Source organism: Cherax quadricarinatus, chromosome 11 (assembly GCF_038502225.1).
Source record: "Cherax quadricarinatus isolate ZL_2023a chromosome 11, ASM3850222v1, whole genome shotgun sequence".
NCBI lineage: Eukaryota > Metazoa > Arthropoda > Malacostraca > Decapoda > Parastacidae > Cherax > Cherax quadricarinatus.
Genome location: NC_091302.1, coordinates 3,914,701 through 3,941,867, shown reverse-complemented (window position 1 = coordinate 3,941,867; position 27,167 = coordinate 3,914,701). Strand labels below are relative to the sequence as shown.

Sequence of the window (27,167 nt, the reverse complement as noted above, 5' to 3'; positions counted from 1 at the left end):
CACTTAAATCCATCACCTCTCACTCATGTGCAAATCCCACTTAAATATATCCCACTCTCACACATGTGTTTATCAGTGCTAACATCCACTACTGGGTAGACTGTTCCACTCGTCCACTACTAGGTCAGTGGACAGATTAGTTGAGGATAACAGAAAACAGGTCAGGAGGCAAGTAGTAGTAGTAGTAGTAGTAGAAGTAAATGTAATAGTGGTAGTACCAGTAATAGTAACAACAGTAGTAGTACTAGTAGTAGTAGTAGTCGTAGTAACATTATTAGTAGAAGTAACATTAGCAGTAGTAGTAGCCGTAATATTAGAAATAATAGTAACGTTAGTAGTGGTTGTACAAATAATAGTAGCGGTAGTAGTCGTAACAGTAGTAAGTAGAAAGAAGACTAGTATTCTCACCCAGCAATAAAAGCGTAGCGAGTCTTAATAATCTTCTTATTAGTGAGCCATCCACACACCAGGCGGCAGCAGAAGTCGCACACTGAAATATACGAGGCTACAACAGAGTTCTCGTAAGCACTCAGGCCTATAGCTCTACCATACACTGGGGTGTATAGCAGAGCATTGGGCATTGCTATATTCACACACAACACCATTACTAAATACACCACATAGGCTGGGTTCTTCAAAAAAGTGAAATCCAGAGGCCTTTTCTTGCCCTTCGTCTTGAGTATTACAAGAGTATCTTGTCTGGTTTCCTCTTGGGCATCGATATGCCCTTGATGGGATTTCAGAATCTTCTTGTGGTATTCCCGGTGGAGGATTTTTCGATGCATTTCGTATGGTCGCATAAGCAGGCCGAAGACGACCATATGCAGCATTATGCCAGCTAGTATGACGAACGTTCCTCTCAGGCCGAAATAGTCATGGAGAAAGACTATTAGTGGTGGAAATAGAATACCACCCATGGGGTTGCCTGCCGTTCTCAGTCCACTAGCTATCAGTCTTTTGTTATGAAAGTATTCAATCGCCACCAGACAGCCTGGAATCTCAGTCATGCACAGTCCTGTGCCTGAAATGTACGAATTGTGTCTAAAATGTGTATACACATTGTGTCTAAAATGTGTACATTGTCTAAAATGTATAGACCGAATCAGTGAGAGCAAGCACAATTACCCTGTATGATGTGTGATGATAGTAGCTCAGAGTATAAGTTACAGTAACACAGAGTATAAGTTACAGTAACACAGAGTATAAGTTACAGTAACACACAGTATAAGTTACAGTAACACAGAGTATAAGTTACAGTAACACACAGTATAAGTTACAGTAACACACAGCATAAGTTACAGTAACACACAGTATAAGTTACAGTAACACAGAGTATAAGTTACAGTAACACACAGCTTAAGTTACAGTAACACACAGTATAAGTTACAGTAATACACAGTATAAGTTACAGTAACACACAGCATAAGTTACAGTAACACACAGTATAAGTTACAGTAACACACAGCATAAGTTACAGTAACACACAGCATAAGTTACAGTAACACACAGTATAAGTTACAGTAACACACAGTATAAGTTACAGTAACACACAGTATAAGTTACAGTAACACACAGTATAAGTTACAGTAGCACACAGTATAAGTTACAGTAACACACAGTATAAGTTACAGTAACACACAGTATAAGTTACAGTAACACACAGTATAAGTTACAGTAACACACGGTATAAGTTACAGTAACACACAGTATAAGTTACAGTAACACACAGTATAAGTTGCAGTAACACACAGTATAAGTTACAGTAACACACAGTATAAGTTACAGTAACACAGAGAATAAGTTAAAGTAACACACAGTATAAGTTACAGTAACACACAGTTTAAGTTACAGTAACACAGTATAAGTTACAGTAACACACAGTATAAGTTACAGTAACATAGTATAAGTTACAGTAACACACAGTATAAGTTACAGTAACACACAGTATAAGTAACAGTAACACACAGTATAAGTTAGAGTAACACACAGTATAAGTTACAGTAACACACAGTATAAGTTACAGTAACACACAGCATAAGTTACAGTAACACACAGTATAAGTTACAGTAACACAGTATAAGTTACAGTAACACACAGTATAAGTTACAGTAACACACAGTATAAGTTACAGTAACACACAGCATAAGTTACAGTAACAAACAGTATAAGTTACAGTAACACAGTATAAGTTACAGTAACACACAGTATAAGTTACAGTAACACACAGTATAAGTTACAGTAACACAGTATAAGTTACAGTAACACAGTATAAGTTACAGTAACACACAGTATAAGTAACAGTAACACACAGTATAAGTTACAGTAACACAGTATAAGTTACAGTAACACACAGTATATGTAACAGTAACACACAGTATAAGTTACAGTAACACAGTATAAGTTACAGTAACACAGTATAAGTTACAGTAGCACACAGCATAAGTTACAGTAACACACAGTATAAGTTACAGTAACAGTATAAGTTACAGTAACACACAGCATAATTTACAGTAACAAACAGTATAAGTTACAGTAACACAGTATAAGTTACAGTAACACACAGTATAAGTTACAGTAACACACAGTATAAGTTACAGTAACACAGTATAAGTTACAGTAACACAGTATAAGTTAGAGTAACACACAGTATAAGTAACAGTAACACACAGTATAAGTTACAGTAACACAGTATAAGTTACAGTAACACACAGTATATGTAACAGTAACACACAGTATAAGTTACAGTAACACAGTATAAGTTACAGTAACACAGTATAAGTTACAGTAGCACACAGCATAAGTTACAGTAACACAAAGTATAAGTTACAGTAACAGTATAAGTTACAGTAACACACAGTATAAGTTACAGTAACACACAGTATAAGTTACAGTAACACACAGTATAAGTTACAGTAACACACAGTATAAGCTACAGTAACACACAGTATAAGACACAGTAACACAGAGCATAAGTTACAGTAACACACAGTATAAGTTACAGTAACACACAGTATAAGTTACAGTAACACACAGTATAAGTTACAGTAACACACAGTGTAAGTTACAGTAACACACAGTATAAGTTACAGTAACACACAGTATAAGTTAGAGTAACACACAGTATAAGTTACAGTAACACACAGTATAAATTACAGTAACACAGTATAAGTTACAGTAACACACAGTATAAGTAACAGTAACACACAGTATAAGTTACAGTAACACAGTATAAGTTACAGTAACACACAGTATAAGTTACAGTAAAACACAGCATAAGTTACAGTAACACACAGTATAAGTTACAGTAACACAGTATAAGTTACAGTAACACACAGTATAAGTAACAGTAACACACAGTATAAGTTACAGTAACACACAGAATAAGTTACAGTAACACACAGCACAAGTTACAGTAACACACAGTATAAGTTACAGTAACACACAGTATAATTTACAGTAACACACAATATAAGTAACAATAACACACAGTATAAGTAACAGTAACACACAGTATAAGTTACAGTAACACACAATATAAGTTACAGTAACACACAGTACAAGTTACAGTAACACATAGTATAAGTAACAGTAACACACAGTGTAAGTTACAGTAACACACAGCATAAGTTACAGTAACACACAGTATAAGTTACAGTAACACACAGCATAAGTTACAGTAACACACAGTATAAGTTACAGTAACACACTGTATAAGTTACAGTAACACACAGCATAAGTTACAGTAACACAGAGTATAAGTTACAGTAACACACAGTATAAGTTACAGTAACACACAGTATAAGTTACAGTAACACACAGCATAAGTTACAGAAACACAGAGTATAAGTTACAGTAACACACAGTATAAGTTACAGTAACACACAGTATAAGTAACAGTAACACAGAGTATAAGTTACAGTAACACAGTATAAGTTACAGTAACATACAGTACAAGTTACAGTAACACAGTATAAGTAACAGTAACACACAGTATAAGTTACAATAACACAGTATAAGTTACAGTAACACACAGTATAAGTAACAGTAACACACAGCATAAGTTACAGTAACACACAGTATAAATAACAGTAACACACAGTATAAGTTACAGTAACACACGGTATAAGTTACAGTAACACACAGTATAAGTTACAGTAACACACAGCATAAGTTACAGTAACACAGAGTATAAGTTACAGTAACACACAGTATAAGTTACAGTAACACACAGTATAAGTAACAGTAACACACAGTAAAAGTTACAGTAACACAGTATAAGTTACAGTAACACACAGTACAAGTTACAGTAACACACAGTATAAGTAACAGTAACACACAGTATAAGTTACAGTAACACAGTATAAGTTACAGTAACACACAGTATAAGTAACAGTAACATACAGCATAAGTTACAGTAACACACAGTATAAGTTACAGTAACACACAGTATAAGTTACAGTAACACACAGTATAATTTACAGTAACACACAGTGTAAGTTACAGTAACACACAGTATAAGTTACAGTAACACACAGTATAAGTTACAGTAACACACAGTATAAGTTACAGTAACACACAGTATAAATTACAGTAACACAGTAACACAGTATAAGTTACAGTAACACACAGTATAAGTAACAGTAACACACAGTATAAGTTACAGTAACACAGTATAAGTTACAGTAACACACAGTATAAGTTACAGTAACACACAGCATAAGTTACAGTAACACACAGTATAAGTTACAGTAACACAGTATAAGTTACAGTAACACACAGTATAAGTAACAGTAACACACAGTATAAGTTACAGTAACACACAGAATAAGTTACAGTAACACACAGCAAAACTTACAGTAACACACAGTATAAGTTACAGTAACACTCAGTATAATTTACATTAACACACAATATAAGTAACAATAACACACAGTATAAGTAACAGTAACACACAGTATAAGTTACAGTAACACACAGTATAAGTTACAGTAACACACAGTACAAGTTACAGTAACACACAGTATAAGTAACAGTAACACACAGTGTAAGTTACAGTAACACACAGCATAAGTTACAGTAAGACACAGTATAAGTTACAGTAACACACAGCATAAGTTACAGTAACACACAGTATAAGTTACAGTAACACACAGTATAAGTTACAGTAACACACAGCATAAGTTACAGGAACACACAGTATAAGTTACAGTAACACACAGTATAAGTTAGAGTAACACACAGTATAAGTTACAGTAACACACAGCATAAGTTACAGAAACACAGAGTATAAGTTACAGTAACACACAGTATAAGTTACAGTAACACACAGTATAAGTTACAGTAACACACAGTACAAGTTACAGTAACACACAGTATAAGTAACAGTAACACACAGTATAAGTTGCAGTAACACAGTATAAGTTACAGTAACACACAGTATAAGTAACAGTAACACACAGCATAAGTTACAGTAACACAGAGTATAAGTTACAGTAACACACAGTATAAGTTACAGTAACACACAGTATAAGTTACAGTAACACACAGCATAAGTTACAGTAACACATAGTATAAGCTACAGTAACACACAGTATAAGTTACAGTAACACACAGTATAAGTAACAGTAACACACAGTATAAGTTACAGTAACACAGTATAAGTTACAGTAACACACAGTACAAGTTACAGTAACACACAGTATAAGTAACAGTAACACACAGTATAAGTTACAGTAACACAGTATAAGTTACAGTAACGCACAGTATAAGTAACAGTAACACACAGCATAAGTTACAGTAACACACAGTATAAGTTACAGTAACACACAGTATAAGTTACAGTAACACACAGTATAAGTTACAGTAACACACAGTATAAGTTACAGTAACACACAGCATAAGTTACAGTAACACACAGTATAAGTTACAGTAACACACAGTATAAGTTACAGTAACACACAACATAAGTTACAGTAACACACAGTATAAGTTACAGTAACACACAGTATAAGTTACAGTAACACACAGCATAAGTTACAGTAACACACAGTATAAGTTACAGTAACACACAGTATAAGTTACAGTAACACACAGTATAAGTTACAGTAACACACAGTATAAGTTACAGTAACACACAGTATAAGTTACAGTAACACACAGTATAAGTTACAGTAACACACAGTATTAGTTACAGTAACACAGAGAATAAGTTAAAGTAACACACAGTATAAGTTACAGTAACACACAGTATAAGTTACAGTAACACACTGTATAAGTTACAATATCACACAGTATAAGTTACAGTAACACACAGTATAAGTTACAGTAACACAGTATACGTTACAGTAACACACAGTATAAGTTACAGTAACACACAGTGTAAGTTTCAGTAACACACAGTATAAGTTACAGTAACACACAGTATAAGTTACAGTAACACACAGCATAAGTTACAGTAACACACAGTATAAGTTACAATAACACAGTATAAGTTACAGTAACAGATAGTGTAAGTTACAGTAACACACAGTATAAGTTACTGTAACACACAGCATAAGTTACAGTAACACACAGTATAAGTTACAGTAACACAGTATAAGTTACAGTAACACACAGTATAAGTTACAGTAACACACAGTATAAGTTACAGTAACACAGCATAAGTTACAGTAACACAGTATATGTTACAGTAACACACAGTATAAGTAACAGTAACACACAGTATAAGTAACAGTAACACACAGTATAAGTTACAGTAACACAGTATAAGTTACAGTACCACACAGTATAAGTAACAGTAACACACAGTATAAGTTACAGTAACACAGTATAAGTTACAGTAGCACACAGTATAAGTTACAGTAACACACAGTATAAGTTACAGTAACACACAGTATAAGTTACAGCAACACACAGTGTAAGTTACAGTAACACACAGTATAAGTTACAATAACACACAGTATAAGTTACAGTAACACACAGTATAAGTTACAGTAACACACAGTATAAATTACAGTAACACAGTATAAGTTACAGTAACACACAGTATAAGTAACAGTAACATACAGTATAAGTTACAGTAACACAGTATAAGTTACAGTAACACACAGTATAAGTTACAGTAACACACAGCATAAGTTACAGTAACACACAGTATAAGTTACAGTAACACAGTATAAGTTACAGTAACACACAGTATAAGTAACAGTAACACACAGTATAAGTTACAATAACACACAGAATAAGTTACAGTAACACACAGCATAACTTACAGTAACACACAGTATAAGTTACAGTAACACACAGTATAATTTACAGAAACACGCAATATAAGTAACAATAACACACAGTATAAGTAACAGTAACACACAGTATAAGTTACAGTAACACACAGTATAAGTTACAGTAACACACAGTACAAGTTACAGTAACACACAGTATAAGTAACAGTAACACACAGTGTACGTTACAGTAACACACAGCATAAGTAACAGTAACACAAAGTATAAGTTACAGTAACACACAGCATAAGTTACAGTTGCACACAGTATAAGTTACAGTAACACACAGTATAAGTTACAGTAACACACAGCATAAGTTACAGTAACACAGAGTATAAGTTATAGTTACACACAGTATAAGTTACAGTAACACACAGTATAAGTTACAGTAACACACAGCATAAGTTACAATAACACAGAGTATAAGTTACAGTAACACACAGTATAAGTTACAGTAACACACAGTATAAGTAACAGTAACACACAGTATAAGTTACAGTAACACAGTATAAGTTACAGTAACACACAGTACAAGTAACAGTAACACACAGTATAAGTAACAGTAACACACAGTATGAGTTACAGTAACACAGTATAAGTTACAGTAACACACAGTATAAGTAACAGTAACACACAGCATAAGTTACAGTAACACACAGTATAAGTAACAGTAACACACAGTATAAGTTACAGTAACACACAGTATAAGTTACAGTAACACACAGTATAAGTTACAGTAACACACAGCATAAGTTACAGTAACACACAGTATAAGTAACAGTAACACACAGTGTAAGTTACAGTAACGCACAGTATAAGTTACAGTAACACACAGCATAAGTTACAGTAACACACAGTATAAGTTACAGTAACACACAGTATAAGTTACAGTAACACAGTATAAGTTACAGTAACACACAGTATAAGTTACAGTAACACACAGTATGAGTTACAGTAACACAGTATAAGTTACAGTAACACACAGTATAAGTAACAGTAACACACAGTATAAGTTTCAGTAACACACAGCATAAGTTACAGTAACACACAGTATAAGTTACAGTAACACACAGTATAAGTTACAGTAACACACAGTATAAGTTACAGTAACACACAGCATAAGTTACAGTAACACACGGCATAAGCTACAGTAACACACAGTATAAGTTACAGTAACACACAGTATAAGTTACAGTAACACACAGTATAAGTTACAGTAACACACAGTATAAGTTACAGTAACACACAGTATAAGTTACTGTAACACTCAGTATAAGTTACAGTAACACAGTATCAGTTACAGTAACACACAGTATAAGTTACAGTAACACACAGCATGAGTTACAGTAGCACACAGTATAAGTTACAGTAACACTCAGTATAAGTTACAGTAACACACAGCATAAGTTACAGTAACACACAGTATAAGTTACAGTAACACACAGAATAAGTTACAGTAACACACAGTATAAGTTACAGTAACACACAGTATAAGTTACAGTAACACACAGTATAAGTTACAGTAACACACAGTATAAGTTACAGTAACACACAATATAAATTACAGTAACACACAGTATAAGTAACATTAACACACAGCATAAGTTACAGTAACACACAGTATAAGTTACAGTAACACACAGTATAAGTTACAGTAACACACAGTATAAGTTACAGTAGCACACAGTATAAGTTACAGTAACACACAGTATAAGTTACAGTAACACACAGTATAAGTTACAGTAACACACATTATAAGTAACAGTAGCACACAGTATAAGTTACAGTAACACACAGTATAAGTTACAGTAACACACAGCATAAGTTACAGTAACACACAGTATAAGTTACAGTAACACACAGTATAAGTAACAGTAACACACAGTATAAGTTACAGTAACACAGTATAAGTTACAGTAACACACAGTATAAGTTACAGGAACAAACATACAGTATAAGTTACAGTAACACACAGTATAAGTTACAGTAACACAGTATAAGTTACAGTAACACACAGTATAAGTTACAGTAACACACAGTATAAGTTACAGTAACACACAGTATAAGTTACAGTAACACACAGTATAAGTTACAGTAACACACAGTATAAGTAACAGTAACACACAGTATAAGTTACAGTAACACACAGTATAAGTTACAGTAACACAGTATAAGTAACAGTAACACACAGCATAAGTTACAGTAACACACATTATAAGTTACAGTAACACACAGCATAAGTTACAGTAACACACAGTATAAGTTACAGTAACATACAGTATAAGTTACAGTAACACACAGTATAAGTAACAGTAACACACAGTGTTAGTTACAGTAACACAGTATAAGTTACAGTAACTCACAGTAACACACAGTATACGTTACAGTAACACACAGTATAAGTTGCAGTAACACACAGTATAAGTTACAGTAACACACAGTATAAGTAACAGTAACACAGTATTAGTTACAGTAACACACAGTACAAGTTACAGTGACACATAAGTTGCAGTAACACACTGTATAAGTTACAGTAACTCACAGTAACACACAGTATAAGTTACAGTAACTCACACAGTATAAGTTACAGTAACACACAGTATAAGTTGCAGTAACTCACACAGTATAAGTTACAGTAACACACACATAAGTTACAGTAACACACAGTATAAGTTACAGTAACACACAGCATAAGTTACAGTAACACACAGTATAAGTTACTGTAACACACAGTATAAGTTACAGAAACACACATTATAAGTTACAGTAACACACAGCATAAGTTACAGTAACACACAGTATAAGTTACAGTAACACAGTATAAGTTACAGTAACACACAGTATAAGTTATTGTAACACACAGTATAAGTTACAGTAACACACAGTATAAGTTACAGTAACACACAGTATAAGTTACAGTAACACACAGTATAAGTTACAGTAACACACAGTATAAGTTACAATAACACACTGTATGAGTTACTGTAACATACACAATGTAAGTCATTGTAACACACAGTATAAGTCACAGTAACACACAGTATTAGTTACAGTAACACACAGTATAAGTAACATTAACACACAGCATAAGTTACAGTAACACACAGTATAAGTTACAGTAACACACAGTATAAGTTACAGTAACACACAGTATAAGTTACAGTAGCACACAGTATAAGTTACAGTAACACATAGTATAAGTTACAGTAACACACAGTATAAGTTACAGTAACACACAGTATAAGTAACAGTAGCACACAGTATAAGTTACAGTAACACAGTATAAGTTACAGTAACACACAACATAAGTTACAGTAACACACAGTATAAGTTACAGTAACACACAGTATAAGTAACAGTAACACACAGTATAAGTTACAGTAACACAGTATAAGTTACAGTAACACACCGTGTAAGTTACAGTAACACACAACATAAGTTACAGTAACACACAGTATAAGTTACAGTAACACACAGTATAAGTTACAGTAACACAGTATAAGTTACAGTAACACACACTATAAGTTACAGTAACACACAGTATAAGTTACAGTAACACACAGTATAAGTTACAGTAACACACAGTATAAGTTACAGTAACACACAGTATAAGTAACAGTAACACACAGTATAAGTTACAGTAACACACAGTATAAGTTACAGTAACACAGTATAAGTAACAGTAACACACAGCATAAGTTACAGTAACACACATTATAAGTTACAGTAACACACAGCATAAGTTACAGTAACACACAGTATAAGTTACAGTAACACACAGTATAAGTTACAGTAACACACAGTATAAGTAACAGTAACACACAGTTTTAGTTACAGTAACACAGTATAAGTTTCAGTAACTCAGAGTAGCACACAGTATACGTTACAGTAACACACAGTATAAGTTGCAGTAACACACAATATAAGTTACAGTAACACACAGTATAAGTAACAGTAACACAGTATTAGTTACAGTAACACACAGTACAAGTTACAGTGACACATAAGTTGCAGTAACACACTGCATAAGTTACAGTAACTCACAGTAACACATAGTATAAGTTACAGTAACTCACACAGTATAAGTTACAGTAACACACAGTATAAGTTACAGTAACTCACACAGTATAAGTTACAGTAACACACACATAAGTTACAGTAACACACAGTATAAGTTACAGTAACACACAGCATAAGTTACAGTAACACACAGTATAAGTAACAGTAACACACAGTATAAGTTACTGTAACACACAGTATAAGTTACAGTAACACACATTATAAGTTACAGTAACACACAGCATAGGTTACAGTAACACACAGTATAAGTTACAGTAACACAGTATAAGTTACAGTAACACACAGTATAAGTTATTGTAACACACAGTATAAGTTACAGTAATACACAGTATAAGTTACAGTAACACACAGTATAAGTTACAGTAACACACAGTATAAGTTACAGTAACACACAGTATAAGTTACAATTACACACCGTATGAGTTACTGTAACATACACAATGTAAGTCATTGTAACACACAGTATTAGTTACAGTAACACACAGTACAAGTTACAGTGACACACACAATATAAGTTACAGTAACACACACATAAGTTACAGTAACACACAGTATAAGTTACAGTAACACACAGAATAAGTCACAGTAGTGCATAGTATAACACACAGTGTATGTTACAGTAGTTCACGGTTCTTCCTTATACAACTTAGCAATTAATTTAGAAGATACACTTGATGACTGTCTACTCTAGACTGAGGAGAATAATCAGTTTCTCATGTAAATAATGAAAGGCTGGAAGTGTAAAGTTCAACTGCACTTGTGGGTTTACGTCCATATTGCATATCTATTATTTACTAGCGGTATATAAAGATTTAACTTACCAACGAGAGCACCTAGAGTGAAGGCCAGGTAGAGTACAGAGAGTACAGGTACAGCCAGTAGGAGTCCCAGTGATGCTAGGAGTCCACCAGTCACAACACACACTCTAGGTCCTGCCATCACTGTCACGGCTCCAGTCACTGGTGCTGCACTCAGTAACATCAGTACAAACAAGTGAAATAACTTGCTGTGTTTCAGTGTACAGAGGTACAGAGGATCAAGCCTGCACAGGTACTTAAACCAGTAAGACTATCTTGCTACATCATTCATTTCAAATATGCCAAGATATCACATTCTTATCCTTACCTCTAATATATATATATATATATATATATATATATATATATATATATATATATATATATATATATATATATATATATATCTTGTTATATCTTCGAAATTGGTCATCCTGTGTTATTTAAATATTGTAAGAGCATGTGTTCATAACTTAATATTATAGCGCGAAAGTCCCCGTTTATAGCTAAAATAGAGACTTTCGGCGTTATATTATTATCTGTTAATATATGAAAAATACCATGGTATTATCACTATTATTGTTATTATCACTATTATTGTTATTATTACTATTTTTTACTATTATCACTATTATTTTACTATTATGGTTAGGTAGGATTTCTTGTGTATATAGAGTTTAAGTCTCGGAACCATCCGGTGAATTGTTCAATTGTTTATGTCCGGCTGGCTGACGTGGGTCAGCTGATCCAACCTGACGACACGTCAACAGACTGGCAAGTAGTCAGTCTGCTCTCTGCTCTAGCCCTGACAACTGATCGTATATTGGCTCTTACAGTTGAATGGTTTTGAGAATTGGACTCAAGAGCTGACTCAATTTGTTCCTCATTACTTTGAAAGACTCTTTTGATATTTATATTCTTGGTCAGTTCAGTAATCCATAAAGATACTATACGGCCAGATTCAAAGGTCTTGTTAAATCTTGTACCTTTTGTATTTTGAGTTTACAGTCTTGTTAAGAAAGAGACGTAAATATTAATGAGGACTTAGATACAGGAAGAATAATTAAACTTCCTTACTAATATGACATTTCCATGATTTTGAACTAAATGTATATGGTAAATTTATTGTACAAAGTATTAAGTTAAATTAACTACAAAGAGAAGATAAAGTATTGTATTTAAATACTTTAATAAATTTGAATATTATTCTATGGAGTTTCCCAGTTGAAATTATTTCCCCTAGACTCTAAAACTTTAAATAACTCGGAACCAAAAATCTTGTTGCCTAAGAAATAAATGGTAACAGGCCACATTCTGAAGTTCTTTAAAAAATTTCTTATTCGCAAAGGGGTATCCGTCCGGGAGCTCTGTTGTTCTAAGACATTGATCAAAAGAACAATATTAAAGTTATATACTGGGAATTTATCTCAAAATATTGATCATGGAAGATCACATTAAAGAGTTATTTGAAGATTTAACATTGTCAAAGTTGGACTCCTTTAAATTTCAAACGTGCTGGCAGATAGCCAGTAAATTGGGAGTGCCATACGATAGATATTACACAGCCAATACCGTAAGGGGAATAATTAGAAACAAATTGTTTCCAGGGGCCTCTAACCATCATGTAGCAGGAGATTCTGACTCTGAAAGTTTAGTTTCTCAAGTAAGCTACCAGTCGAGATTCGAAGTATTAGAAGAACAATTTCAAAGAGTTGATCTTGAAATTGAATCAGACAGATTAGGTCCCGCTTTGGCCTCTAGTAAAGAAGATGAAGTACTGCAGGGTACAGCCGCTGTTCGGCATTCGCCCGTTACTGAAGGAATTCCTATTAATGGTCAGCCTGGCCCTCGCCAAGGTGCACGTCCAAAGGAATATCCACATACCGCCAGTTCAATTCCCTCATTTTCGATACCATCGGGGCTGAGGAAGGGTTGTTGAGGTGGTTCGGACATGTAGAGAGAATGGAGCGAAACAGAATGACTTCAAGAGTGTATCAGTCTGTAGTGGAAGGAAGGCGGGGTAGGGGTCGGCCTAGGAAGGGTTGGAGGGAGGGGGTAAAGGAGGTTTTGTGTGCGAGGGGCTTGGACTTCCAGCAGGCATGCGTGAGCGTGTTTGATAGGAGTGAATGGAGACAAATGGTTTTTAATACTTGACGTGCTGTTGGAGTGTGAGCAAAGTAACATTTATAAAGGGGTTCAGGGAAACCGGCAGGCCGGACTTGAGTCCTGGAGATGGGAAGTACAGTGCCTGCACTCTGAAGGAGGGGTGTTAATGTTGCAGTTTAAAAACTGTAGTGTAAAGCACCCTTCTGGCAAGACAGTGATGGAGTGAATGATGGTGAAAGTTTTTCTTTTTCGGGCCACCCTGCCTTGGTGGGAATCGGCCAGTGTGATAATAATAATAAAATATTTATTTTACAGACTGCTCAAATTGAGGCTCAGCGTAAATTAAATGAAGAAGACTTTCAAAGGGAAACGCTCCGCTATATAAGACAACAACAACAAGATAAAGTGAGTGAAAGATGTACTGAATCCTCAAATGATTCTTTCAATATACAAAAAGCTGCATCTATGGTTCCAAGGTTTAACCCTTCGAGGTGAGTGTCGTAGTACCACGCCTTGACCTCAGCTCAGCTCTCACTCGTATATCCTGTGAGTGGTAAATTTTGACCTAGATACGAGAGAATGGGTCTATGTGGTGAGTGTGAATCACACAGTGCATCATGGGGAAAACTGACCGAGTATTTGGTTTAAAAAATTAAAATAGCGAATTTGCGGTGTATTTTCTTATGGCTTTATCGTTTTATTCTCAGTTTCTTGATATAATTTGATAGAATGGCAGATGTGCTACAGAAATAGAGATGATTTTGATTGATTTCAAGACTACAAGTAGCTTAAAATTGTGCTTAAAATAGCGTAAATGTTAAATTTTTTGCCGATATTCCAGAAGACACAGATAATGTTACTCGTCCAATACGCGTCCAACTGGTCGGTCTAGTACGTGTTCACAAATGCATTGACATTATTTATACAGTTACTACAATAATGCAGTAGTCTGCATAACACTAAATATTCCATTTTTTGTGTGAATAAAAATTCTATGTGGCAAGTAAGTGAAATATAGGAGAGGCCTTGAGACGTGATTACTGTCCGCACGAAATGTTCTTTTATTGTCAACAATGTCTGGATTGTTTATTTTCGACCATATTTTTAAATTGGCAATTTTTTAATTGTATGTGAAACTGGCCAAATTCCCGATTTTCGAACACTTTACTGGGTAGTTGAAATAGTTAAATGGGCGGTTGCTTGATCTCAGTCGATAGAATAGAAGGAATAATAACGATATAGTTAAAGAGTCTGGTAAACTGGGTCAATGAAATCAACCTAAAACACGACTTAAACTGGTCGAGGTCGCCGGTGTGTAAATATCAGTGACATCGCTAACCTTCCACAAGAATATTTCTGTAAGTTTTCCATCAAATTTCGTACTTTGGTGTCATTACCTTCGGAAAAAGATTCTCTTCCATTTCATAAGAAAGATGTTTTATTTTCTGGAAAAGTTTTGGGCCCTGAGAGCAAGTTTCAGACCGGGGGGGAGGGTATGAGAGCAAGTTTCAGACCAGGGGGGGGAGGGTATGAGAGCAAGTTTCAGACCGGGGGGGGAGGGTATGAGAGCAAGTTTCAGACCGGGGGGGAGGGTATGAGAGCAAGTTTCAGACCGGGGGGAGGAAGGGTATGAGAGCAAGTTTCAGACCGGGGGGAGGAAGGGTATGAGAGCAAGTTTCAGACCGGGGGGAGGAAGGGTATGAGAGCAAGTTTCAGACCGGGGGGAGGAAGGGTATGAGAGCAAGTTTCAGACCGGGGGGAGGAAGGGTATGAGAGCAAGTTTCAGACCGGGGGGAGGAAGGGTATGAGAGCAAGTGTCAGACCGGGGGGGGAGGAAGGGTATGAGTGGACCTTGAGAGCAACTTTCAGACCGGGGGGGGGAGGGTATGAGTGGATCCTGAGTCTAGGTGTGTATTTCTAGGTAACTTCAAGTACCGCCACCACATGTGCCAGTGCAGAAAAGGGAAGAGCTCTAAAACCGTAGGTCAGAGAGGTGGTACTCACAGAGCAGACCTCTGCATCCTACCAGCAGACCCAGGATCCAGCCAGCAGAGCCTGCTGTAGTTTCAGGCAGGTGTTCCAAGATGAAGATGTATAATATACCGAAACTCTTAACGTAGCCGGCTGCTACCAGGTTGATGAAGAACACAGTACCAACAACCAGCCAGCCGTACCTGGCCAAGTATGTGTGTGTAAGTATGTATGGAAATAAGTAAGTATATTTATGTACAAGGTACACTTAGGTACAATAATCATACATAGTGTAAGTTACCTACCAGGATAACCCAGAAAAGTCAGTCATATATTACCACAATACAACAACAACAACAACTATTACTACTACTACTATTGCTATTACTACTACTGCAATAACTTCTACTACAATAACTACTACTACTACTACTACTACTACTGCCTACTGCAACAACAACAACAACAACTACTACTACTGCAACAACTACTACTACTACTACTGCTACTACTGTTGCTACTACTACTATTGCTATTACTACTACTACAATAACTACTACTACTACTACTACTGCAACAGCAACAACAACTACTACTACTACTACTGCAACTACTACTACTGCTACTACTACTACTACTACTACTACTGCTACTACTACTACTACTACTACTATTGCTACTACTGTTGCTACTACTACTACTACTACTGCTGCTGCTACCACTACTACTATTGCTATTACTACTACTACTATTGCTACTACTATTGCAACTACTACAATAACTACTACTACTGCTACTGCTACTACTACTACTACTACTACTATTACTATTGATTCTACTCCTACTGCAACTACTAGTACAACTGCTGCTACTACTGCTACTATTGCTTCTGCTACTACTTCTGCTGCTGCTGCTACTACTACTGTTGCTACTGCTACTACTACTGCTGCTGCTGTTACTACTACTATTACTACCACTACTGCTACAACTACTAATACTGCTACTATTATTATTACACGACCTGGTAGTATACTACACTTCCTGGTAGTATATCACATTCCATGGGCCAAGAGCTGCACCAATACTGACCCTCCATCCTTCCCTGAGGGAGGTGGTGGAATGACCTCAACAGGTGTGTTAGTAGGTGCCTCAACAGGTGTGTCTCTAGGTGCCTTAGCCGATGTGTCACAAGGAGCCTCAGCAGGTCTGTTAGTAGCATCCTCAGCAGATGTGCAGTTCAGGGATGTAGGATTCTCAACAGGTGCGTCAGTAGGATTCTCAGCAGGTGCGTCACTAGGTGCCTCAGCAGGTGTGTCACTAGGTGCCTCAGCAGGTGTGTGCCTAGGTGCCTCAGCAGGTGTGTCAGTAGGAGCCTCAGCAGGTATGGAGCGCAGGGGTGTAGGTACAGCAGCAGGTATAAAGGCGCCAGAGACCTCAATAACCAGGTCTTGTGGTGAGTGAAGGCAATACTGAAAGCTTACCACACCTTCCACACCTGCAAGTGACACACACTATACCCGTTTAAAATACTCTACACCTGTGTAACAATCTGTGCAACTGTGTAACACACTACAACTGTGCAACACACTACAACTGTGTAACACACTACAACTGTGTAACAAATTACGACTGCGTAACACACTACACCTGTGTAACACACACTACAACTGTGTAACACACTACAACTGTGCAACACACTACAACTGTGCAACACACTACAACTGTGAAACACACTACAACTGCGAAACACACTACAACTGTGTAACACACTACAACTGTGCAACACACTACAACTGTACAACACACTACAACTGTGTAACACACTACAGCTGTGTAACACACTACACCTGTATAACACACTACAACTGTTTAACACACTACAACTGTCTAACACACTACAACTGTGTAACACTACACCTGTGTAACACACACACTACAACTGTATAACACACACCACAACTGTGTAACACACACTACAACTGTGTAACACACACCACAACTGTGTAACACACACTACAACTGTGTAACACACACTACAACTGTGTAACACACACTACAACTGTGTAACACACACTACAACTGTGTAACACACACCACAACTGTGTAACACACACTACAACTGTGTAACACACACTACAACTGTATAACACACACCACAACTGTGTAACACATCACAACTGTGTAACACACACTACAACTGTGAAACATACTACAACTGTGTAACACACACTACAACTGTGTAACACACACTACAACTGTATAACACACACTACAACTGTGTAACACACACCACAACTGTGTAACACACACTACAACTGTGTAACACACACTACAACTGTGTAACACACACTACAACTGTATAACACACACCACAACTGTGTAACACACACCACAACTGTGTAACACACTACAACTGTGTAAAACACACTACAACTGTGTAACACACTACAACTGTGTAACACACTACACCTGTGTAACACACACTACCACTGTGTAACACACTACACCTGTGTAACACACACTACAACTGTGTAACACACTACAACTGTGTAACACACTACACCTGTGTAATACACACTACAACTGTGTAACACATTACAACTGTGTAACACACACTGCCACTGTGTAACACACTACACCTGTGTAACACACATTACAACTGTGTAACGCACTACAACTGTGTAACACACACTACAACTGTGTAACACATTACAACTGTGTAACGCACACTACAACTGTGTAACACACTACAACTGTGTAACACACTACACCTGTGTAACACACACTACCATTGTGTAACACACTACACCTGTGTAACACACACTACCACTGTGTAACACACTACACCTGTGTAACACACTACAACTGTGTAACACACTACAACTGTGTAACACACACTACCACTGTGTAACACACTACAACTGTGTAACACACTACAACTGTGTAACACACTACAACTGTGTAACACACTACACCTGTGAAACACACACTATCACTGTGTAACACACTACAACTGTGTAACACACTACACCTGTGTAACACACTACACCTGTGTAACACACACTACAACTGTGTAACACACTACAACTGTGTAACACACTACAACTGTGTAACACACTACAACTGTGTAACACACAACAACTGTGTAACACACTACAACTGTGTAACACACTACACCTGTGTAACACACACTACCACTGTGTAACACACTACAACTGTGTAACACACTACAACTGTGTAACACACTACAACTGTGTAACACACACTACAACTGTGTAACACACTACAACTGTGTAACACACTACAACTGTGCAACACACTACAACTGAGTAACACACACTACAACTGTGTAACACACACTACAACTGTGTAACACACTACACCTGTGTAACACACACTACCACTGTGTAACACACTACAACTGTGTAACACACTACAACTGTGTAACACACTATAACTGTGTAACACACACTACAACTGTGTAGCACACTACAACTGTGTAACACACTACAACTGTGTAACACGCTACAACTGTGTAACACACACTACAACTGTGTAACACACTACACCTGTGTAACACACACTACAACTGTGTAACAAACGCTACAACTGTGTAACACACACTACAACTGTGTAACACACTACACCTGTGTACCACACACTACAACTGTGTAACACACGCTACAACTGTGTAACACACACTACAACTGTGTAACACACACTACAACTGTGTAACACACGCTACAACTGTGTAACACACTACACCTGTGTACCACACACTACAACTGTGTAACACACGCTACAACTGTGTAACACACACTACAACTGTGTAACACACACTACAACTGTGTAACACACACTACAACTGTGTAACACACTACAACTGTGTAACACACACTACAACTGTGTAACACACTACAACTGTGTAACACACACTACAACTGTGTAACACACGCTACAACTGTGTAACACACACTACAACTGTGTAACACACTACACCTGTGTACCACACACTACAACTGTGTAACACACGCTACAACTGTGTAACACACACTACAACTGTGTAACACACACTACAACTGTGTAACACACGCTACAACTGTGTAACACACACTACAACTGTGTAACACACTACACCTGTGTACCACACACTACAACTGTGTAACACACACTACAACTGTGTAACACACTACAACTGTGTAACACACACTACAACTGTGTAACACACTACAACTGTGTAACACACACTACAACTGTGTAACACACTACAACTGTGTAACACATTACAACTGTGTAACACACACTACAACTGTGTAACACACTACAACTGTGTAACACACACTACAACTGTGTAACACACTACAACTGTGTAACACACACTACAACTGTGTAACACACGCTACAACTGTGTAACACACACTACAACTGTGTAACACACTACACCTGTGTACCACACACTACAACTGTGTAACACACGCTACAACTGTGTAACACACACTACAACTGTGTAACACACACTACAACTGTGTAACACACACTACAACTGTGTAACACACTACAACTGTGTAACACACTACACCTGTGTACCACACACTACAACTGTGTAACACACACTACAACTGTGTAACACACTACAACTGTGTAACACACACTACAACTGTGTAACACACTACAACTGTGTAACACACACTACAACTGTGTAACACACTACAACTGTGTAACACATTACAACTGTGTAACACACACTACAACTGTGTAACACACTACAACTGTGTAACACACACTACAACTGTGTAACACACTACAACTGTGTAACACACTACAACTGTGTAACACACTACACCTGTGTAATACACACTACAACTGTGTAACACACTACAACTGTGTAACACACACTGCCACTGTGTAACACACTACACCTGTGTAACACACATTACAACTGTGTAACACACTACAACTGTGTAACACACACTACAACTGTGTAACACACTACAACTGTGTAACGCACACTACAACTGTGTAACACACTACAACTGTGTAACACACTACACCTGTGTAACACACACTACCACTGTGTAACACACTACACCTGTGTAACACACACTACCACTGTGTAACACACTACACCTGTGTAACACACTACAACTGTGTAACACACTACAACTGTGTAACACACACTACCACTGTGTAACACACTACAACTGTGTAACACACTACAACTGTGTAACACACTACAACTGTGTAACACACTACACCTGTGAAACACACACTATCACTGTGTAACACACTACAACTGTGTAACACACTACACCTGTGTAACACACTACACCTGTGTAACACACACTACAACTGTGTAACACACTACAACTGTGTAACACACTACAACTGTGTAACACACTACAACTGTGTAACACACAACAACTGTGTAACACACTACAACTGTGTAACACACTACACCTGTGTAACACACACTACCACTGTGTAACACACTACAACTGTGTAACACACTACAACTGTGTAACACACTACAACTGTGTAACACACACTACAACTGTGTAACACACTACAACTGTGTAACACACTACAACTGTGCAACACACTACAACTGAGTAACACACACTACAACTGTGTAACACACTACAACTGTGTAACACACTACAACTGTGTAACACACACTACAACTGTGTAACACACTACACCTGTGTAACACACACTACCACTGTGTAACACACTACAACTGTGTAACACACTACAACTGTGTAACACACTATAACTGTGTAACACACACTACAACTGTGTAACACACTACAACTGTGTAACACACTACAACTGTGTAACACGCTACAACTGTGTAACACACACTACAACTGTGTAACACACTACACCTGTGTAACACACACTACAACTGTGTAACAAACGCTACAACTGTGTAACACACACTACAACTGTGTAACACACTACACCTGTGTACCACACACTACAACTGTGTAACACACGCTACAACTGTGTAACACACATTACAACTGTATAACACACAGTACAACTGTGTAACACACGCTACAACTGTGTAACACACTACACCTGTGTACCACACACTACAACTGTGTAACACACGCTACAACTGTGTAACACACACTACAACTGTGTAACACACACTACAACTGTGTAACACACACTACAACTGTGTAACACACTACAACTGTGTAACACACACTACAACTGTGTAACACACTACAACTGTGTAACACACACTACAACTGTGTAACACACGCTACAACTGTGTAACACACACTACAACTGTGTAACACACTACACCTGTGTACCACACACTACAACTGTGTAACACACGCTACAACTGTGTAACACACACTACAACTGTGTAACACACACTACAACTGTGTAACACACGCTACAACTGTGTAACACACACTACAACTGTGTAACACACTACACCTGTGTACCACACACTACAACTGTGTAACACACACTACAACTGTGTAACACACTACAACTGTGTAACACACACTACAACTGTGTAACACACTACAACTGTGTAACACACACTACAACTGTGTAACACACTACAACTGTGTAACACATTACAACTGTGTAACACACACTACAACTGTGTAACACACTACAACTGTGTAACACACACTACAACTGTGTAACACACTACAACTGTGTAACACACTACACCTGTGTAACACACTACACCTGTGTAACACACATGTGTAGTGTATACACTTGTATACACTGAGAGATATACACTTGTATATACTGAGAGATATACACTTGTATACACTGAGAGGTATACACTTGTATACACTGAGAGATATATACACTTGTATACACTGAGAGATATACACTTGTATACACTGAGAGATATACACTTGTATACACTGAGAGATATACACTTGTATACACTGAGAGATATACACTTGTATACACTGAGAGATATATATACACTTGTATACACTGAGAGATATACACTTGTATATACCGAGATATATACACTTGTATACACTGAGAGGCATACACTTGTATACACTGAGAGATATGCACTTGTATACACTGAGAGATATATATACACTTGTATACACTGAGAGATATACACTTGTATATACCGAGATATATACACTTGTATACACTGAGAGGCATACACTTGTATACACTGAGAGATATGCACTTGTATACACTGAGAGATATATATACACTTGTATACACTGAGAGATATACACTTGTATATACCGAGATATATACACTTGTATACACTGAGAGGCATACACTTGTATACACTGAGAGATATACACTTGTATACACTGAGAGATATATATACACTTGTATACACTGAGAGATATACACTTGTATATACCGAGATATATACACTTGTATACACTGAGAGGCATACACTTGTATACACTGAGAGATATGCACTTGTATACACTGAGAGATATACACCTCTCTGTGTATATAAGGGAAGACGTATAAACACACTTGTATTATAAAGTCTGATGTGAGAAATACACAACGAGGTCACTCATATTTAGTTTATCTCTCTTAACTAAAACTATTCTTACCTGTCTTTCTGGCTGTCATCTTAGCTGTGACTGATAGCTGGTGATGACTGTGATGACACCTGCCAGTAACAGTATAGAACAGTGACTGATAGCTGGTGATGACAGCGATAATACCTGACAGTAAGACTGCAGAAGAATAACTAGCAACACATCACCTGTGGTTGCCAACTATACATCAGCGCTCACATACACAAGTTATACGTGTACTTTATATTGTAAGTGTTTCTGTATGGGTTTTCAATGGGGTAATTTGTATAAGTATAAATCTATTTTGGGGATTGTCACACAGTGATCTAGGAGCTAGACTTCAACAACACAGTCTTGTTGACCCATGAGCTAGGCTTCTTTAGTAAAAAACTAAAGAATTTTTTAGACAATTTTTAGACAATAATTTAGACAATTTTTTTAGACGGATGCAATGTGGTATGTGAGGTGACATCTCAGCCTCATAAGTCTTCTACTTTTCCATTATTTAACAGTTCCTTGATAATGTGAAAAGTCATGAAAGCGCTTGGAAGTTCACCATTTTGTCACAGTGGTTGTTCTGCACATTGTGATATCACCTGTTTACTGTGATCTTATTGCGTCATAGCAACACGTGTCAATAACCCACCAAGATAACCCAAAACAAGTCAAAGTGACTTATTTCCATTGTGGTCCTTGAAACGTTGTATTTCTGTGGTCGTGTCTTGTACACTCTGTTTCCTGGTATAATGTAATTCGTTGGTGAGCTGGAACAAACATCTTACAAGTCTGTGACGATCTCTCTTCACAGAATATTGTTCAGTGGTAATGATTACTGACATATTCTGAGGTTATACTGAGATACTGTTGCATGGTAAGAGTATGTTATATTGTATTCTGCGTATTTCACACACCCATATAGGAATGACCTCCCTGCCAGTGAACCAGGTGCTAAGAGTGTAACGAGTAGGGGTTCCCTTGTTCAACCAGTAAGGCCCGCCTATTATACCAGTACCTTGGTTCAACCAGTAGGGGCCCCCTTGTTATGATAGTACCTTGGTTCAACCAGTAGGGGTCCCCCTTGTTATGCTAGTACCTCGGTTCAACCAGCAGGGGCCCCATTGTTATGATAGTATCTTGGTTCAACCAGTAGGGGTCCCCCTTGTTATGCTAGTACCTTGGATCAACCAGTAGGGGCCGCCTTGTTATACCAGTACCTTGGTTCGGCCAGTAGGGACCCCTCTTGTTATACTAGCACCTTGGTTCAACCAATCAATCAAAAGGAAGCTACCATAGTTGTGAAGCGATGTGGTATACTCGTAAATCATCCTTGGCAGACTTACCTCCCAGTCTGGTCGTTGTGGTTCTCAATGTGTCTTTTGCTTGCAAAATTTGCCTTTCTGTGTGTATCCTCTGTAAATATTGTACATTTACATTAGGACGTGTTTCCATAAGACACCTGCTGTCTCTGTTCATCTAGCTTTAAGTAGGCACCTGTGTGTTAGTTGGCTGGTGTGGGTCGCATTCTGGGGATAAAATTGACCTAATTTGCGGGAAATGCTCAGCATAACAAGGGGTTTTCTATATAATAGTATGTCACTGATGTCAGCTATGGTCTGTATACACAAAACACAAATAACCCGCACATAAAAGAGAGAAGCTTACGACGACGTTTCGGTCCGACTTGGACCATTGACAAAGTCACACTCACATGGTCTGCATACTTTGTATACGTACTTGTAGAAATAAAGATATTATTATTATTATTATAATTATTATTATTATTATTATTATTATTATTATTATTATTATTATTATTATTATTATTATTATTATAATTATTATTATTATTATTATTATTATTATTATTATTATTGCATGCTGTTTGGTGAAGAAAATATAAATATTTACTCTCTCTGCTGCCTTTTTTCCTCATTCTTACCGTGGTTATAGTGGTACCTACTGTGGTTATAGTGGTACCTACTGTGGTTATAGTGGTACCTACTGTGGTTATAGTGGTACCTACTGTGATTATAGTGGTACCTACTGTGGTTATAGTGGTACCTACCGTGGTTATCGTGGTTCCTACCGTGGTTATCGTGGTTCCTACCGTGATTATCGTGGTACCTAAAGTGGTTATCGTGATTCCTACTGTGGTTATAGTGGTACCTACTGTGGTTATCGTGGTTCCTACCGTGATTATCGTGGTACCTACCGTGGTTATCGTGGTTCCTACCGTGATTATCGTGGTACCTAAAGTGGTTATCGTGATTCCTACTGTGGTTATCGTGGTACCTACTGTGGTTATCGTGGTTCCTACCGTGATTATCGTGGTACCTACCGTGGTTATCGTGGTACCTATCGTGGTTATCGTGGTACCTACCGTGGTTATTGTGGTACCTACCGTGGTTATGGTGGTGCCTATCGTGGTTATCGTGGTACCTATCGTGGTTATCGTGGTTCCTACCGTGGTTATCGTGGTTCCTACCGTGGTTATCGTGGTACCTATCGTGATTATCGTGGTTCCTACCGTGGTTATCGTGGTACCTACCGTGGTTATCGTGGTACCTACCGTGGTTATCGTGGTTCCTACCGTGGTTATCGTGGTACGTACCGTGGTTATAGTGGTACGTACAGTGGTTATCGTGGTACCTACCGTGGTTATCGTGGTTCCTACCGTGGTTATCGTGGTACCTATCGTGGCTCCTACCGTGGTTATCGTGGAACGTACCGTGGTTATCGTGGTACCTACCTTGGTTATCGTGGTACCTACCGTGGTTCTCGTGGTTCCTACCGTGGTTATCGTGGTACCTACCGTGGTTATCGTGGTTCCTACCGTGGTTATCGTGGTATCTACCGTGGTTATCGTGGTACCTACCGTGGTTCTCGTGGTTCCTACCGTGGTTATCGTGGTACCTATCGTGGTTATCGTGGTTCCTACCGTGGTTATCGTGGTACCTACCGTGGTTATCGTGGTTCCTACCGTGGTTATCGTGGTACGTACCGTGGTTATCGTGGTACCTACCGTGGTTATCGTGGTACCTACCGTGGTTATCGTGGTTCTTATCGTGGTTATCGTGGTACGTACCGTGATTATCGTGGTACCTACCGTGGTTATCCTGGTTCCTACCGTGGTTATCGTGGTACGTACCGTGGTTATAGTGGTACCTACCGTGGTACGTACAGTGGTTATCGTGGTACCTACCGTGGTTATCGTGGTACCTACCGTGGTTATCGTGGTACCTACCGTGGTTATCGTGGTACCTACCGTGGTTCCTACCATGGTTATCGTGGTACGTACCATGGTTATCGTGGTACCTACCGTGGTTATCGTGGTACCTACCGTGGTTATCGTGGTTCTTACCGTGGTTATCGTGGTACGTACCGTG

At 37.5% G+C, this 27,167-nt stretch overlaps 1 protein-coding gene across 2 annotated transcripts in view; it reads right to left on the bottom strand.

The window, feature by feature from the left end:
• Positions 1–25,548, bottom strand: part of LOC128687683 (monocarboxylate transporter 12-like) — a 26,849-nt gene extending 1,301 nt beyond the window's left edge. The window contains exons 1-5 of one of the 2 annotated variants that reach the window (XM_070083899.1): positions 23,815–25,548; positions 17,324–17,729; positions 16,268–16,437; positions 12,182–12,325; positions 409–1,021 (exon numbers count right to left, since the gene is read on the bottom strand). In XM_070083899.1, the coding sequence (XP_069940000.1) occupies positions 409–1,021; positions 12,182–12,325; positions 16,268–16,437; positions 17,324–17,729; positions 23,815–23,833 (1,352 nt within the window). In that variant the 5' untranslated portion in view covers positions 23,834–25,548. The remainder of the gene's footprint in view (positions 1–408; positions 1,022–12,181; positions 12,326–16,267; positions 16,438–17,323; positions 17,730–23,814) is intronic. The other variant, XM_070083900.1, reaches the window with a different exon arrangement.
• Positions 25,549–27,167: the final 1,619 nt, after the last annotated feature.